The sequence below is a fragment of the Boleophthalmus pectinirostris genome, unplaced genomic scaffold (genome assembly GCF_026225935.1).
Source record: "Boleophthalmus pectinirostris isolate CB_2022bp ecotype Guang Dong unplaced genomic scaffold, ASM2622593v1 HiC_scaffold_21, whole genome shotgun sequence".
NCBI lineage: Eukaryota > Metazoa > Chordata > Actinopteri > Gobiiformes > Gobiidae > Boleophthalmus > Boleophthalmus pectinirostris.
Genome location: NW_026571175.1, coordinates 1,372,228 through 1,386,771, shown reverse-complemented (window position 1 = coordinate 1,386,771; position 14,544 = coordinate 1,372,228). Strand labels below are relative to the sequence as shown.

At 41.8% G+C, this 14,544-nt stretch overlaps 1 protein-coding gene across 1 annotated transcript in view; it reads right to left on the bottom strand.

Annotated features, from left to right (window-relative positions):
* The window catches only part of LOC110156493 (collagen alpha-1(XIV) chain-like), a 109,208-nt gene that overhangs the window by 37,853 nt on the left and 56,811 nt on the right, over positions 1–14,544 (bottom strand). Inside the window, 15 exon segments of the mRNA XM_055157208.1 lie at positions 270–358; positions 733–786; positions 1,899–2,037; positions 3,768–3,806; positions 3,880–4,044; positions 6,332–6,475; positions 7,433–7,556; positions 7,858–7,997; positions 8,345–8,419; positions 8,739–8,888; positions 9,887–10,003; positions 11,156–11,184; positions 12,170–12,290; positions 12,520–12,642; positions 14,183–14,312. Coding sequence (XP_055013183.1) covers positions 270–358; positions 733–786; positions 1,899–2,037; positions 3,768–3,806; positions 3,880–4,044; positions 6,332–6,475; positions 7,433–7,556; positions 7,858–7,997; positions 8,345–8,419; positions 8,739–8,888; positions 9,887–10,003; positions 11,156–11,184; positions 12,170–12,290; positions 12,520–12,642; positions 14,183–14,312 — 1,639 coding nt within the window.

Below are 14,544 nucleotides of genomic sequence, written 5' to 3'. Positions count from 1 at the left end.
CAGGTATTTTTTGAAGAATCCCCCCTCTTGAAATAGTTTTGAGTTTAAGATAGACTATGTCTGGAGATGGAGATGTTGTTTTAGTTTTAGCTTTTAGTTGTTTGATTGAATAAAACTCAAATAGCTACATTTAATGCCGTACTCTACAGAAATGTTACACAATGTACCTTTGTTATGGTATATTCTGATCTAAAAGTGTAAGCTTTAACTAAACAAACATTGCCTGTATTGATGTGTTTGGGTATTTTGGTGACATTTGAAACACTCACTGTCCAGGATGACTCCCACCACCGGCTCGTTGGATTTGTCCAGAATTTCCCAAATGGCGAAAGGCTCAGGGGGCGTGTCCGGGAGCAGCCTGCAGATTTACAAGATCAATGTTTCATTTTGAAATGAATGAAAGGGCATATTTCAAGTATATATAACAGGTTAAACACATCTCACTATAACACAGTCAGCATCGTTAGCTTGAACATTTTACTCAAAAAAAAGAAAAACAAAAAAAAGCCTCATTTTAAAATATGTTTTTTTTTTTTAGTTTGGTGGAGTTTATCATTTCACTTCCTGGCTGGACACAGCAGATGTGACATGTAAATATAATTCCATATCTGTTACAAAATGTGTCTGATTCACACATATTTATGATTAGACTCATGAAAATAAAGAAAAACACATCTATTCAGACATGTTTTTAGGGTTAATTTGAAATCAGATTTCCGAATATAAGCATACCTGAAGAGGAGTGAGATGGTGTAGTCCGAGGGCAGGCCTTCAGGGTGGAGGAACCTATTCAGACAGAAATCACATGAATACAGGTGAGTGGTGGTAATGTCCCTGTGTGTCAGATGCCCTCCCTGTGTGTCAGATGTTACCAGTTCAGATTTGAGTCTTCTCTTACAGTGATGCTCCTAAAAGTCAGATATTGTGCAAAAATGACTCTTGAGCTTTAGGCTGTGTTACAATGTTGTTCCCTCCTCAAAAACAGACCTGGAGTTGTGTTTAGTTTCATTCACACATGTCTGAATAACTCTTTATTATTAGTCTATCTACATCTCTGGGGTTTTGTTTCTCAAGATGATTATCCAATCAGAGAGCAGAATGAGCTATACATGTCATGTCGCTAGACCACGGGTGCCAAACATACGGCCCGGGGGCCAGATCCAGCCCTCAAAGACCTTTAATCTGGCCCTCAGTTTATTTTCTACTAAAATATTTGAATTATATTTTAAAACCTGAAGACACAATTTCGCATACCATTCACAGTCAAAACCTCTGATGTGCCGCAGACATGCAACTAGAAATAGATTTACAGTTACTGCATTTGTGAGCAGGTTTTCTCAGTAATGAACATTAATAAAATAAAACTGCACTCAAAGCTAAAACACAAGCACTTGAATGACATTCTGAAGACATGTAACTTCAGTCTGAACGGACAAGGTGCATTCATCCACCTACACGTAAGGCTCAAATGAGTTCATTCATACTAGGGGGATCGCTGTATTCAGGTCAAATTGGAGGGGAACCAGGTGTTTTTTGAAATAATTGCCAAAGAAACGAACGAGTGCAGCTACAGGTGGACCTGTGGAAAAATAAAGAGCCTGAGAGACAAATACAAATACAAATAAGACCAGAGTTTAGGCGACTTCTGTAAACACTAAGAACGCTCACTGTTTGTGACGTGGTCGTGTCCTCCAATGACCATGTGGGACACTTTTGGGGCATTTAAAGTTCACACTGGAGATCAACCAACAAGTCACATTTAACTGGAAATGTGAATGACATCGCAAAAAAATCTGATTTCACAACACAATCCAAACTGAGCATGAAGCCCTGCAGTCTGAGCGTAGCCTTAGTTACATGTTAGTTACACGTTACATAATATGATGATGTGTAGTTACTTGGTGGGTTGTGCGAGCAGGGCGTCGCTGTGCAGTCTGAAACAGGGGAACGTGTTGAAGGTTCCAGGGACCAGGGAGACACCAGAGAGGGTGCTGTATTTGTCCTCCACCAGGCCAAACAGGTCCATCATCCGGAAGCCTACACACACACACACACACACACACACACACACACAAACACACGTACACACAGATCAGACTGAAGTTGAACAGTGGTCTACAGGTTTCCACTCCTGCTGAAGCATGTGCAACAGGCCCGTCCCGTCTGAGGCCTGTTAGTGACGGGGAGCGGGGAAAGCACGGCCTCTGATTGGATTTCTGGCAACTGATAACGTCTCTGCTGAGTGGCTAACCCGACACTTTCCTCTAACCTTAACCTGACACGGCAGGAACAACACAGCCAGTCAAAGACCACGCATTCCCCCTGCTACCCCGTCAAAAAAAACAAAACAAAAAAAGAAAAAAAGTGAAAACCTGCAGTGAACTGAAAAAGACTCAAAATCTCAGAGGGACTTTCCTGGTCTCAAAGGTAAAAATTAAGTCTTAAACTAATTATTTTATCAGCTCTATCTCAGAGCAATGTCACATGGACCAGCATCAAGTCAGTGCAGAAAGACGAAGATGTAGAATGAGCTTAGTTCCAGACACCGGGACGCCACTTTTTTCCCCAATATTTTACACAAATGTTATAAATTGCAGCTGGATTAACCTGTATGTAAACAACACAGCTAATGTAAAACTCATGCAAATGTATAAAACTGTAACAAGTTAAAGTTCACAAGTAGGAATTATCAGTTTGAGCAGCGTCCCAGTTACCAGCGCCTGGAACACATCCCTAATCTTAAAATTCTTACAGGTCCTGTGCCTGATTTTTCCACATGGATTTCAGTTTAACCAGTACACAGATATTGTATAAAGAGCTCTTGAACATATTAAAGAAACAATAAGAGGAGGAGATAGACTGAAAAAAAAATATTACAGAGAGAGTCCTACTGGATCTACACTCTCAAGGCCACCCAGTTTCCAGGACTCAATGGAGAGTTAGATTTCTCCCCCTTTCTTAAAACCACAAACTTTAAATGAGTACGCAATTTCTGTTTTGCATCTCTGACTCCATGAAACTGTTTAAGACTAGCCCTTTCAGATAGATTGGGATTTGTACTATGTATATCTTGTATTATATTTGAACTTAAGTAGCTTCTAACTAGAATCTGTTCAGCCTACATGTTCCATCATGCACCAGGGGACTGTGGGCCAGCCCACTGTGAACATGTGACTGTGATATCCATCTTGAGTTTGCCCTGATGAAGGCCGAAGTCCGAAACGCGTGATTTTAACTTTATCTGCCATGTGCTATTAAAGGCTTTTAATTATTTTGTACTTTTCGAGTGCCTCAGTTTTTTCCTACTTTGTATTTGAGACTGGTCCCTACACTGAAGAGCACCAAAAGAACAATTCTGCACATTTGTGTATCTCCAAATAGCACTCCTGCATCCCAAAGCTAAGTCCACTGTGCACTGTCTGCATCTAATTATACAGCGTTTTATTGTCTGAGAATCACAAAGTGTGCAGTGCTTATAAACTCATTGTGGTGAATAATTAGGCTCAGAATGCATAAAGTAAGTGAGGAAGAACTTTGGACCACTGCAAAATGGTTTAAAATGAAATAGTTCTGTTTTAAATGTTTTTAAGACAGTAAAAATCAGGCACAGTGTCTTTAAGTTACACTTCAATATCACTGTTGTCTCCTCTGCATTTGACCCATCCTTCAGAGCTCCACATAGTGAGCTAGTCCTGCTCTGGACTCTTGTAGCTGGAGGATTTGATCTGTGTGTATGTTTAGGGTTGGGGTTAGTTGTTGTTTCTTACCTGGTGTGGTGCTGCCGCTCATTGGGACAGCAGGACAAGCTAAAATCACAAGCAAACGTGAATAAAACTGTATTTCTGAGTCATTTAACATATCCCTGATGAAGTGACTCACTGGCTGTAGCAGCTTCGCACACAAACGTCACCAGCTTCTCCTCGATCTTCTTGAAGGCGTCGAGATCGTCCACGAAAAACACGTGGCGGTCGCTGGGTTTGCTGGCGATGCTCACCAACTCACCGTAATCTGCGTCGGCAAATCCAATCGCAAACACGATGTAGCCTGAACGACACAGAGGAAGAGGAGAACATGAACCAGGGCTAACATGTGGTGTGAAAGTGGGACTAAACACCTAAACTCCGTCCACAACCACAATTCAAATACAGCTGATAAACTGGACAGTTCCTGGAGGACTAGAGGAGTGGGGGCAGGGTCTGGAAGACTACTGTACATATAAGGAGCAGTGTGATTGGCATCTGCACATCAAACTCCGCCCCTCTACACAATGATCTTTGGAGGCGTAGACAGACTAATGCTGGGTCAGTCCGTATGAAATCGGCTGTTTTCAAGGAATCTCCCCTATGAGCCATCTCAGATTTGGCTGAAAAAAAATACAAAAAATTTCTAAAATCACCAAAGTAAAGAATCTCAAATTTTAGCTCAATCCCTTGAGTTGTTCTTGAGTTATAGCCCGTTGAAATTTTGGGGCCATGTTCACTTTTTCATAAGTCTTAATTTATCAGCAGGTTTGAGAGACCAGAACTTCATCAAAAGTAGAGCTACAAAGCTGAAAATTTGTATTATTGTCAATTCTTTGTCATAGATTCTGAATCTGTTGTCAAATATTTGGTATTTTAAGGGGGGGCGCGGTGGGCCCCGAAAATCTCACATTTGGTTGCTGCTCAATTTATTAATTTTTTTTTTGAGGTCCAAGATCTATTTACTCCAAGCAGATATATTTGGAAGTAAGTTCATGGTTTGTAATGTCTTTAGAGCTTGTAAAGAAAACCTTTACTTTCTTTATGTTTTGTGAAACTCCACTCAAACATCTGGAGTGAGGTCAATATTTGATTGTTGTCAGTTTGTCTGAAGACTGGTCCTTGCAGCCGAGTGTTTTACTGTGTCACCAAAACCATCACAAACAATGTACCACAATAATCTTCAACTGTCTTCCCTTGTAACAAGCAAACAGTGTTTAAGTCTATTAAAGGTAATTTAATCTTTCTGCAAGTGGAAAAGTCCCTAAACTCCACTAAAAATGACCCATGAGACTCATTTTCAAAAATTCCATTTGAAATGAAGGAAGTTAATAGTAGATGTTTTTATTACTTTAAACTAATCAGAATATGCCAACATTTCTCTGGTATTTATTTATTTATTTTTAAATCAACATCTACCTGTGCCACATGAGGAACCGAGACTCCAAAGAAGGGGCCAAAAAGATCACATTTGGTCTGTGACCAGATTTGTGTCTCTACAACATCCACATGAAAGCTCAGAAAAGTGTGAGAATGTTGTCAGAAATGGTCATTCTCTCAAATATTCAGGTTCAACAGTAAATAAATCTTGGACCTCAAACATTGGAAAAAAAAACTGAGCAGCACCACACCCCCCGTTAATAAAGATCCCCAATATTTGACAACAGATTCAGAATCGATGACAAAGAATCTACAATACAAAGTCTCAGCTTCCTAGCTCTATTTATGATGAAGTTCTGGTCTCTGAAACATGCTTATAAATTAAGGCTTCAGAAAAAGTGAACATGGCACCAAAATTTCAATGGGCCATAACTCAGGAACAACTCAAGGGATTGAGCTAAAATTTGCGATTCTTTCATTTGGTGATTTTAGAAAATTTTAGAATTTTTTTCAGCCAAATCTGAGATGGCTCTTAGGGGAGGGCATCTGACATGTGCTGATTTGTGATTTGGACTGACCCTGCTGTGTTCAGACCAGAGCAGTTCACATGCAAAGTCTTTGTGGACGCGCGTCTAGGGGGTCTTCCTGCGTTTTTGCATTGGTCTTCCGGCGTTAGCGCGACAACAGTCTGGTGTCTATGCAGCGCGACTGAGTCTTTAGCCGTTGATGCTCTAGACGCATCTGCATCAGAAGCTGAAAAAAGCATAACTTTCCTGTGACGTAGTGACGTTATTACGCAAAAGAAGGAAGAAAAAAACCCATTGAAAGACCTGGGAGTCATAAACACCTGAACAGGAAATCTACACCGTGTCATTAGCGGAGTATGAGTATAAACGCTGCAATCGCTGAACCAATCACCTCCACCGATGTGTTGTATCTAATAAACTCACTAAAGATACTCGACTGGGAAAACAAGGCACTTGCCGACCACAGTGAACGCCCTGGACGCGTGTCAAGTATTTTTCTCCCTTTGGTCCACAGTGTCCAAGACACACACAACTAGAGGCGTCCAGAGTGTTTTTTGACATCCTGGTCTGAATGCAGTACACAGGGTTACTCAGTCATGTGTGCATGAAACAGAACACAACTTCAGATATGTTTTTGAAGAGGAAGCAACACGAGTCAGTTTTGTTCAAGATAGGTAAAAGTACCTTCCATCTGCAGCTCCTTGGAGACCTTGTTGACATCATCCTGAGAGCGTCCATCTGTCAGAACCACCAGGACCCTGGGGACCCCTCTCCTCATGCCCCCCTCAGAGGTGAAGATCTGCTCCCTCACGTGCTTAATCGCCCGGCCTGAAAGGAACACAAATAACACGGGGGGCATGTCAGAGGTAAGACCATAACCCCAGCATTCAGAGCAGGGTATGGATATTTTGTAGTGACATCACACTGGGAGGGTCACATGTATCTCTATGGTGGAATGTCCATCAGTCACCATGCTGGCATAATGTATGAGGAAACACAGCCTGATAAGCTTTAAGGTCTAAGTCTGAAACAGCACCTTTTCTCAGGAGCCTGTGATTAATATAAGAGTTCATGGTCCTGATTAGGAGTTTGATTTTCAACTAAAAGGTGAGAGTGACTGAGCTTGGGACTGTAATGTTATTCGAGAGGGACTTGTTTAGCAGCACAAATCAGTTGGTGAAACACAGTGGGAACAGGATAAGTTTGTCAAAAGTATCAAAAATCAGATACTAACTCAAACTAGTATCGAATCTAGATACTCATTTGAGCAGGTATTGATACTAAAAAAGTCCCATTGACAGGACAGAAATGAGCCTTTCCCGAATGTCTTTAGAATGATCTTGAGCTGTATCCGAATAAGTATAAGAGCACATAGACTAGTATTAATGTTAAAATCACATTCTATTGAGTGTTTTTATTATCATCGTGGTATCGGAATCGTTATTGAGTATCAAGTCTATTCCTGAATACCAAAATCAGGTTTGGAATTTTACGTATCGTGACAACACTAGAGTTAATAGTTTAAAAAGTAAATAGACGTTAAGAAATGTAAGTCTGAAAAATACATGTGTAAGTAAGAGACACTTTGGCTCCCTCCACTGGTTATTTGTATGTACTGCAGAACTTAAGGTTTCAGACTAACACAATCTGACAATCCTTCTGGCCATGATTGGAAATGTGTGCATGGTGTCACCACGGTAACTACTCAACTTTCCTCCATAGACATACATTCAATGTATCCCAGCATGATGTCAGTGCAAAGTCTGACTCTAAAGTCCCTCTCACCGGTCTTGGTGTTGCCGCCCTTGTAGGAGATGCGGTTAATGGCGTCCAGCAGCTTCTCTTTGTCGCTGTACGAGTTCAGTTTAAACTCAGTCCGAGCGTCATCACTGAACTGAGCGATGGCCACCTGAAAAACACCAACAAAAACACACATGTACTGACCAGGAATAAACCAGGACTAAACCAGGACTAAACCAGGACTAAACCAGAACTAAACAAGGACTAAACCAGATTTAAATAAAGACTAAACCAGGTGTAAACAATGACTAAACCAGAGCTAAATAAGGACTAAACCAGGACTACACCAGAACTAAAGTCTGGAAATAAATACTACATTAAACCCAGTCTAAACCTGGCGTAAAACTGGTCTAACCTCGGTCTAAACCTGATCTAAAATAGGTCTAAACCTGATCTAAACCCAGTCTTACCTGGGTCCCGTCCGGTCCGATCTGGTCCAGAGCTCCGGTGGTGCTGTAGAGGAAACCGATGATCTTCAAGAAGTTCTCGTCTCCAATGCTCCAGGATCCATCCACCAGGAAAACCAGGTCTGCTTTAGCTGCTTTACACACTGTGGGGTACAAGTATAAGTACTGTAAATACTGTGACTACTACTGCAAGTACTGCTACTGCAAATTCTATTACTGCAAATACTACTACTGTGACTACTCTAACCATTACCAGAGAAGAGCAGGTGTGCTTTAGCGGCTTTACACACTGTGTGGTACAAGTACAAGTACTGCAAGTACTACTACTGCAAATACTACAGCAAATACTAAGATCACCAGCACCTGGTCTGTTTTGACTGCCTCTGGCTACTAGTACTAGTACTACTATGTTACCTACTACAGCTTGTTCTACAGCTGTCAGTACTACATGTAACACATGTTTATGGAGAGGAAATGTGATGTTGCGTACCCTCTTTGGCAGCGGGGATTGTGGGTAATGGAGTTGTTGTGGGTGGTTTGGTTGGAGGCGGAGTTGGAACAGGAACTGTGAAAAAAGAAACACATAAATCTTTTTTAACCAGCTGGACTAGACACAGTATACACTGCTCTTTATACCAAATAAGATTGGAGATGATTTGGTATAAATATACCAAATAATATAAATATAAAATGTGTTCTAATATAAATATCATAGTACCAAATACGCAAATAGAGCTTCGTATCTATCTATCTATTTTTCTATCAAGTAAAAGTTCTATGTTTGTATCTTGATTTGGTAGTTTTGTTTCTACATTCAGGACAGTGTTATAATTCTGTCATGTGTCTGTTTGATCTGTAGATTACAATCAGAATAAAAGTCTCACGTGTCTTGTCGGTGACGGTCACGGCGGGGCCCTCCGTCCCGTCTTGCAGCTGAGCGTACACACTCACTTTGTACTGGGCGTTGGGTTTGAGGTTTGTGAAGCAGTGACGCCCGGTGCCTCCGCCCAGCTTCACCTCCTGCTTCTGTCCATCTGAAAATACACAAGTAAGTCATTGATACTTTACAGCTGATGTCATCAACATACCCTGAGAGAGTGATGCCAACTGAAAGCACTGCTCTGTCTGAAGTACTGCTCTGTCTGAAGCTCTGCTCTGTCTGAAGCACAGTAGTAGTAGTAGTAGTAGTAGTAGCAGTAGTACTCACAGGGCAAAGGCTCTATGTTAACCCTGTAGGCGGTGGCGATGTGTACAGTACAGCAGTATTAGTACTACAGCAGTAGTAGTAGTAGTACTCACTGGACAGAGCCTCTATGTTGACCCTGTAGGCGGTGGCGTGTACAGTACTGCAGTATTAGTACTATAGCAGTAGTAGTAGTAGTAGTAGTAGTAGTAGTACTCACTGGACAGAGCCTCTATGTTGACCCTGTAGGCGGTGGCGTGTACAGTACTGCAGTATTAGTACTACAGCAGTAGTAGTAGTAGTAGTACTCACTGGACAGAGCCTCTATGTTGACCCTGTAGGCGGTGGCGTGTACAGTACTGCAGTATTAGTACTACAGCAGTAGTAGTAGTAGTACTCACTGGACAGAGCCTCTATGTTGACCCTGTAGGCGGTGGCGTGTACAGTACTGCAGTATTAGTACTACAGCAGTAGTAGTAGTAGTACTCACTGGACAGAGCCTCTATGTTGACCCTGTAGGCGGTGGCATGTACAGTACTGCAGTATTAGTACTACAGCAGTAGCAGTAGTAGTACTCACTGGACAGAGCCTCTATGTTGACCCTGTAGGCGGTGGCATGTACAGTACTGCAGTATTAGTACTACAGCAGTAGTAGTAGTAGTACTCACTGGACAGAGCCTCTATGTTGACCCTGTAGGCGGTGGCGTGTACAGTACTGCAGTATTAGTACTACAGCAGTAGTAGTAGTAGTACTCACTGGACAGAGCCTCTATGTTGACCCTGTAGGCGGTGGCGTGTACAGTACAGCAGTATTAGTACTACAGCAGTAGTAGTAGTAGTAGTACTCACTGGACAGAGCCTCTATGTTGACCCTGTAGGCGGTGGCGTGGCGGTGCGGTTGCCATTGGACACACAGACTGTTGACTTTGGTCGTATAAACTCTGAGGTTGTTCACTCCCAGGTACACTGCAACACAACGAGAAGAAGAAACATTTCAAACACCAGAACTAAAGCTTTAACAGACAACTGCCTAAGACAATAACACAAAGCACCTTCAAGATCATTATATTTCATTCCCAGTTTGGCAATATTTGGGGTTTAAAACGTTACTTCCTCAGTGGAAATCATGACATCACGTAAGAGCAACCGAACAACTACCACGTACACTGGTCCAAACTCCACAAATGTACACAGAGATCATTTGACAAATACAAAACTAAGAAAACACCTTTATTTTGTTGAAATGATGTTTAATGTATTTGAAAAAATGGGGAAATTTTGCCAAACTTTGAACATAATTCACTTCTTGATAGGAGTAAAACTATAAATTATATGAACAACATGTATTATTAGACCAAATTAAGTCCAAATTAGAGAAACTTGACGTTCTTTAAGGCTCAAATGAAATAAAAAGTAAAAAGAGAGGTGGTATTTAGAACACATGAAGCTGAGTGGAAAGCCCCTTTCACGTTGATCTTGTAATTAAGTGTAGCTTCAAGCACCGCCTCAGTTTGTCTAATTTAAAACCAACAGATCACATGTTACCTCCATACGGGTGGTCCCTTAGATCATTTGCATTCAAATCCTATTCAGTCCTGATTTAGCTTTCATTCAGTCCTGGTCTACTCCTGGTTCGTTAACATGTTTTGGCTTTCCCTGTATGACTTGACTGGATTGTGTGCTGTGATTGTGGTAGGACACATTATTGCTGAGAAAATACTCTGTTCCACCTTTTCCAGTCTCTACTCAACTAAAGGTAAAAGGATCTGTTAACTTGATAACAATGGCTTCATCACAAGGTCATCATAAAGTCTACAGATGTAGACAGACTAAAAATAAATGGTACCTCAAACATGTGTGAACAAACAAAGCTCTAGGTATGTTTTTGAGGAGGCAGCAACATTCTAATATAATAAATATAATACACAATTATACTTTAAATCATAAGGCCAGTCTCAGCAATTCCCTTTTTTTTTTTTTTTTTTTTTTTTAACGTAGCTATTTCTCCACATTTTAACCTCTTTATGTAAGGCAGTGGGTTTGAGTTGCACATGAAGAGACCTTGATTATTCCTGGTCTAGTCCTGGTTCAGTTCTGGGTTAGTCCTGGTTTTCTCACGTGTTTTGGCCCTTCCAGTCAGAGCCTCACTCACTGACCCTGTTGAATACGAAGCAGCCACTTTACCGTTGGAGTCCTGGTTCAGTCTTGGTTCAGTCCTGGTTTAGTCTTGGTTCAGTCCTGGTTCAGTCCTGGTTCAGTCCTGGTTCAGTCTTGGTTCAGTCCTGGTTCCTTCTTGGTTCAGTCCTGGTTCAGTCCTGGTTCAGTTCCTGGTTCAGTCTTGGTTCAGTCCTGGTTCAGTTCTTGGTTCAGTCCTGGTTCATTCCTGGTTCAGTCCTGGTTCAGTCTTGGTTCAGTCCTGGTTCAGTCCTGGTTCAGTCTTGGTTCAGTCCTGGTTCAGTCTTGGTTCAGTCCTGGTTCAGTCCTGGTTCCTTCTTGGTTCAGTCCTGGTTCAGTCCTGGTTCAGTCTTGGTTCAGTCCTGGTTCCTTCTTGGTTCAGTCCTGGTTCAGTCCTGGTTCATTCCTGGTTCCTTCATGGTTCAGTCTGGTTCAGTCCTGGTTCTTCATGGTTCAGTCTTGGTTCAGTCTTCGTTCAGTCTTGGTTCAGTCCTGGTTCAGTCCTGGTTCATTCCTGGTTCCTTCATGGTTCAGTCCTGGTTCAGTCCTGGTTCCTTCATGGTTCAGTCTTGGTTCAGTCTTCGTTCAGTCTTGGTTCAGTCCTGGTTCATTCCTGGTTCAGTCCTGGTTCATTCCTGGTTCAGTCCTGGTTCAGTCCTGGTTCAGTCCTGGTTCAGTCCTGGTTCAGTCTTGGTTCAGTCCTGGTTCAGTCCTGGTTCAGTCTTGGTTCAGTTGGTTTTCAGTCCTGGTTCAGGTCAGTCTGGTTCAGTCCTGGTTCAGTCCTGGTTCATTCCTGGTTCCTTCATGGTTCAGTCTTGGTTCAGTCTTCGTTCAGTCTTGGTTCAGTCCTGGTTCAGTCTTGGTTCAGTCTTGGTTCAGTCCTGGTTTAGTCCTGGTCTAGTCCTGGTCTAGTCCTGGTTTTCTCACATGTTTTGGCCCTCCCGGTCAGAGCCTCACTCGGACCCTGTCGTATAGGAGGCGATCACTTTGACGCTGTATTCAACTCCACTGAGCAGGTTCAGGATCAGCATGGTGTTCACATCCTCCCCAACGAAGGTCTCCAGGGCTGGACCAGGGACTGGAGAGACATTATACAAAAAGGAACATAAAAAAAAGTATATAGATAGATAGATAGATATACAAGAATGACGAAGTATAATGACAGGATACAGTTAAAACAGAGACCACCAAGAGCTCAGATTTATGTTTGGTTTAGTCCTGGTTTAGTCCTGGTTTAGTTCTGTTCAAGTCCTGGTTTAGTTGTGGTTTAGTCTTGATTCAGTCCTGGTTGAGTGCTGCTCTCTCACCGGACACAGGCTGGTAGACGATGCGGTAGCCCATGGTGGGAGAGGGTGGGACGTCCCAGCTGATCCTGAAGCGGTTGTACCACTCCTCAGACACGCGCAGGTTTTTAGGAGCAGACAGAGGCACTGTGGAGAGAGAGGTACACTTTACTCTCCTTATAAAAAAACAAAACAAAACAAAAAAAAAAACACATACAGACAGAACATGCAAACTCTACACTTAAAGGCCAAGGTGACCCTGGGAGTTGAACCCAGAAACACTCTTACCTCACAAAAATAGAGCAAAGAAGAGAGAGGGTGGGGAATATTTCATTTCATATAATGGAAATACTAGTATAATAATACCTGGAAGATAAACCAAACAACCAACGGTGTCATGTTGTTTTCAGTGGCCTGTGCTCATTGGCTCAAATTGTCAAAACAAATATTTTTTTCTTCTGCATTGTTTCCTGAATACTGGCACACTGTGTGATGTCAGAAACATGCACTATGTGATCAGGTCTGGCCAATCAGAGTGATAGCTAGATGGGCTCGGCTAAATACACAAGCATCAGCCCTTTGTGAAAGCTGTGGATGCCCTGTCAGAACACGAGCAGAATTCACAAAAAAGTGCACTGTGCTTTATGGTTAGGTGCTCCGACACTTACCCTCTGTTACATTGTGTTCTATGGGAGAATTCTGTCTGGACCCGAGCTAACCGGGAGCTGCAGTACCTGGAGCAGCCACTAGTCGATCTCACACCAGAACAGAGACTTATCCAGGTCTGATTATAGATCCATGCTTCATTTTCAGCACGTGACAGACAGTAACACCTGGGTGCTGTCTCAGACCCTTTTACACCCTGTGACAGTGTGTACATAGTGACTAGCGGCGCTGTTTCATACTCTGTGACAGTCAGTGATGAGAAGGTATTAAAGGGGTATTCCCCTACAGATTACAGATTACATACCCCAAAATGTAGTTTGTAACCGACTCCATTAAGGTACTTAAGGTGAGTAACGTAATCTGAAGTCTCCATGAACAGACTTTTGTTTACTGTAGAGAAGCAAAGACTATATCTTAACAAATGATGTTTTATGTGTTAAAAGACAATAAAATGCCCAGTCTTTCCTTAATGGTATTAAAAAGATTATTTATAGAGAAATGGTTTCTATATGAGATCACTGCTGCTTTAAATGATGTCCACCCTACTGTTAAGTGTCATATTCTTTATTAAAAAAAAATAATAATAATAATAATAATAATCACTTTCACTACAAACATAAAGGCGCCAGACCAGTAAAAATCTGTAATATTGGATGTTTTTTACTCAAAATGATGCAGAATCAGATTATTAACTACGTCGATTATTAACGACCTCGTCCATCGTGTTACTTACGCCACCAACGTTAACAAAACCTTTACACAGCTCTTACTGCATGTATTCTGTTTGGGTTTCCGGCAATGCGTGGAATTACCAAAATAAAAAAACAACAACAATTTAATCCATTTATTTTAACAAAATAACTGTAATCCAATTACCACTCACTGAAACAGTAACTGTAACCAAATACACTTGCTCATAATTTGTATTCTGATAGTGTTTGTATGTTGTGGCTCGCTGTGCCCTTTCATACCCTGAGGAGGTGTGTGCGATGTGGCTCGCGGGTATAGGGTGCAGACTCACGTGTGCGGGCGGAGCGGGCGGACGTGGGTCCATCTCCCTCTGAGTAAACAGGAGTCAGAGCCACTTTGTACTCAGTGTCTGAGAGGAGAGGCTGCAGGACCAGACTGCTCTGAGACGCAGGGATTGTACGCTGTGGGGAAATCAAATAATATAAAGAAATACAACTCAAACTATAGTAACAGTTATATAACATAATATTTCATTTGCATAATACACAACATACTGAAACATTTAAAGGGGCTCTAGATTCTTAATACACTTAATAATTACATGTGGTCGTTACACAGTGAATTTATTTTGACCTCATGAGATGATTTTACAATATTTGTGTACTGGGGCAAGACAAGTATGTTCAAATACAG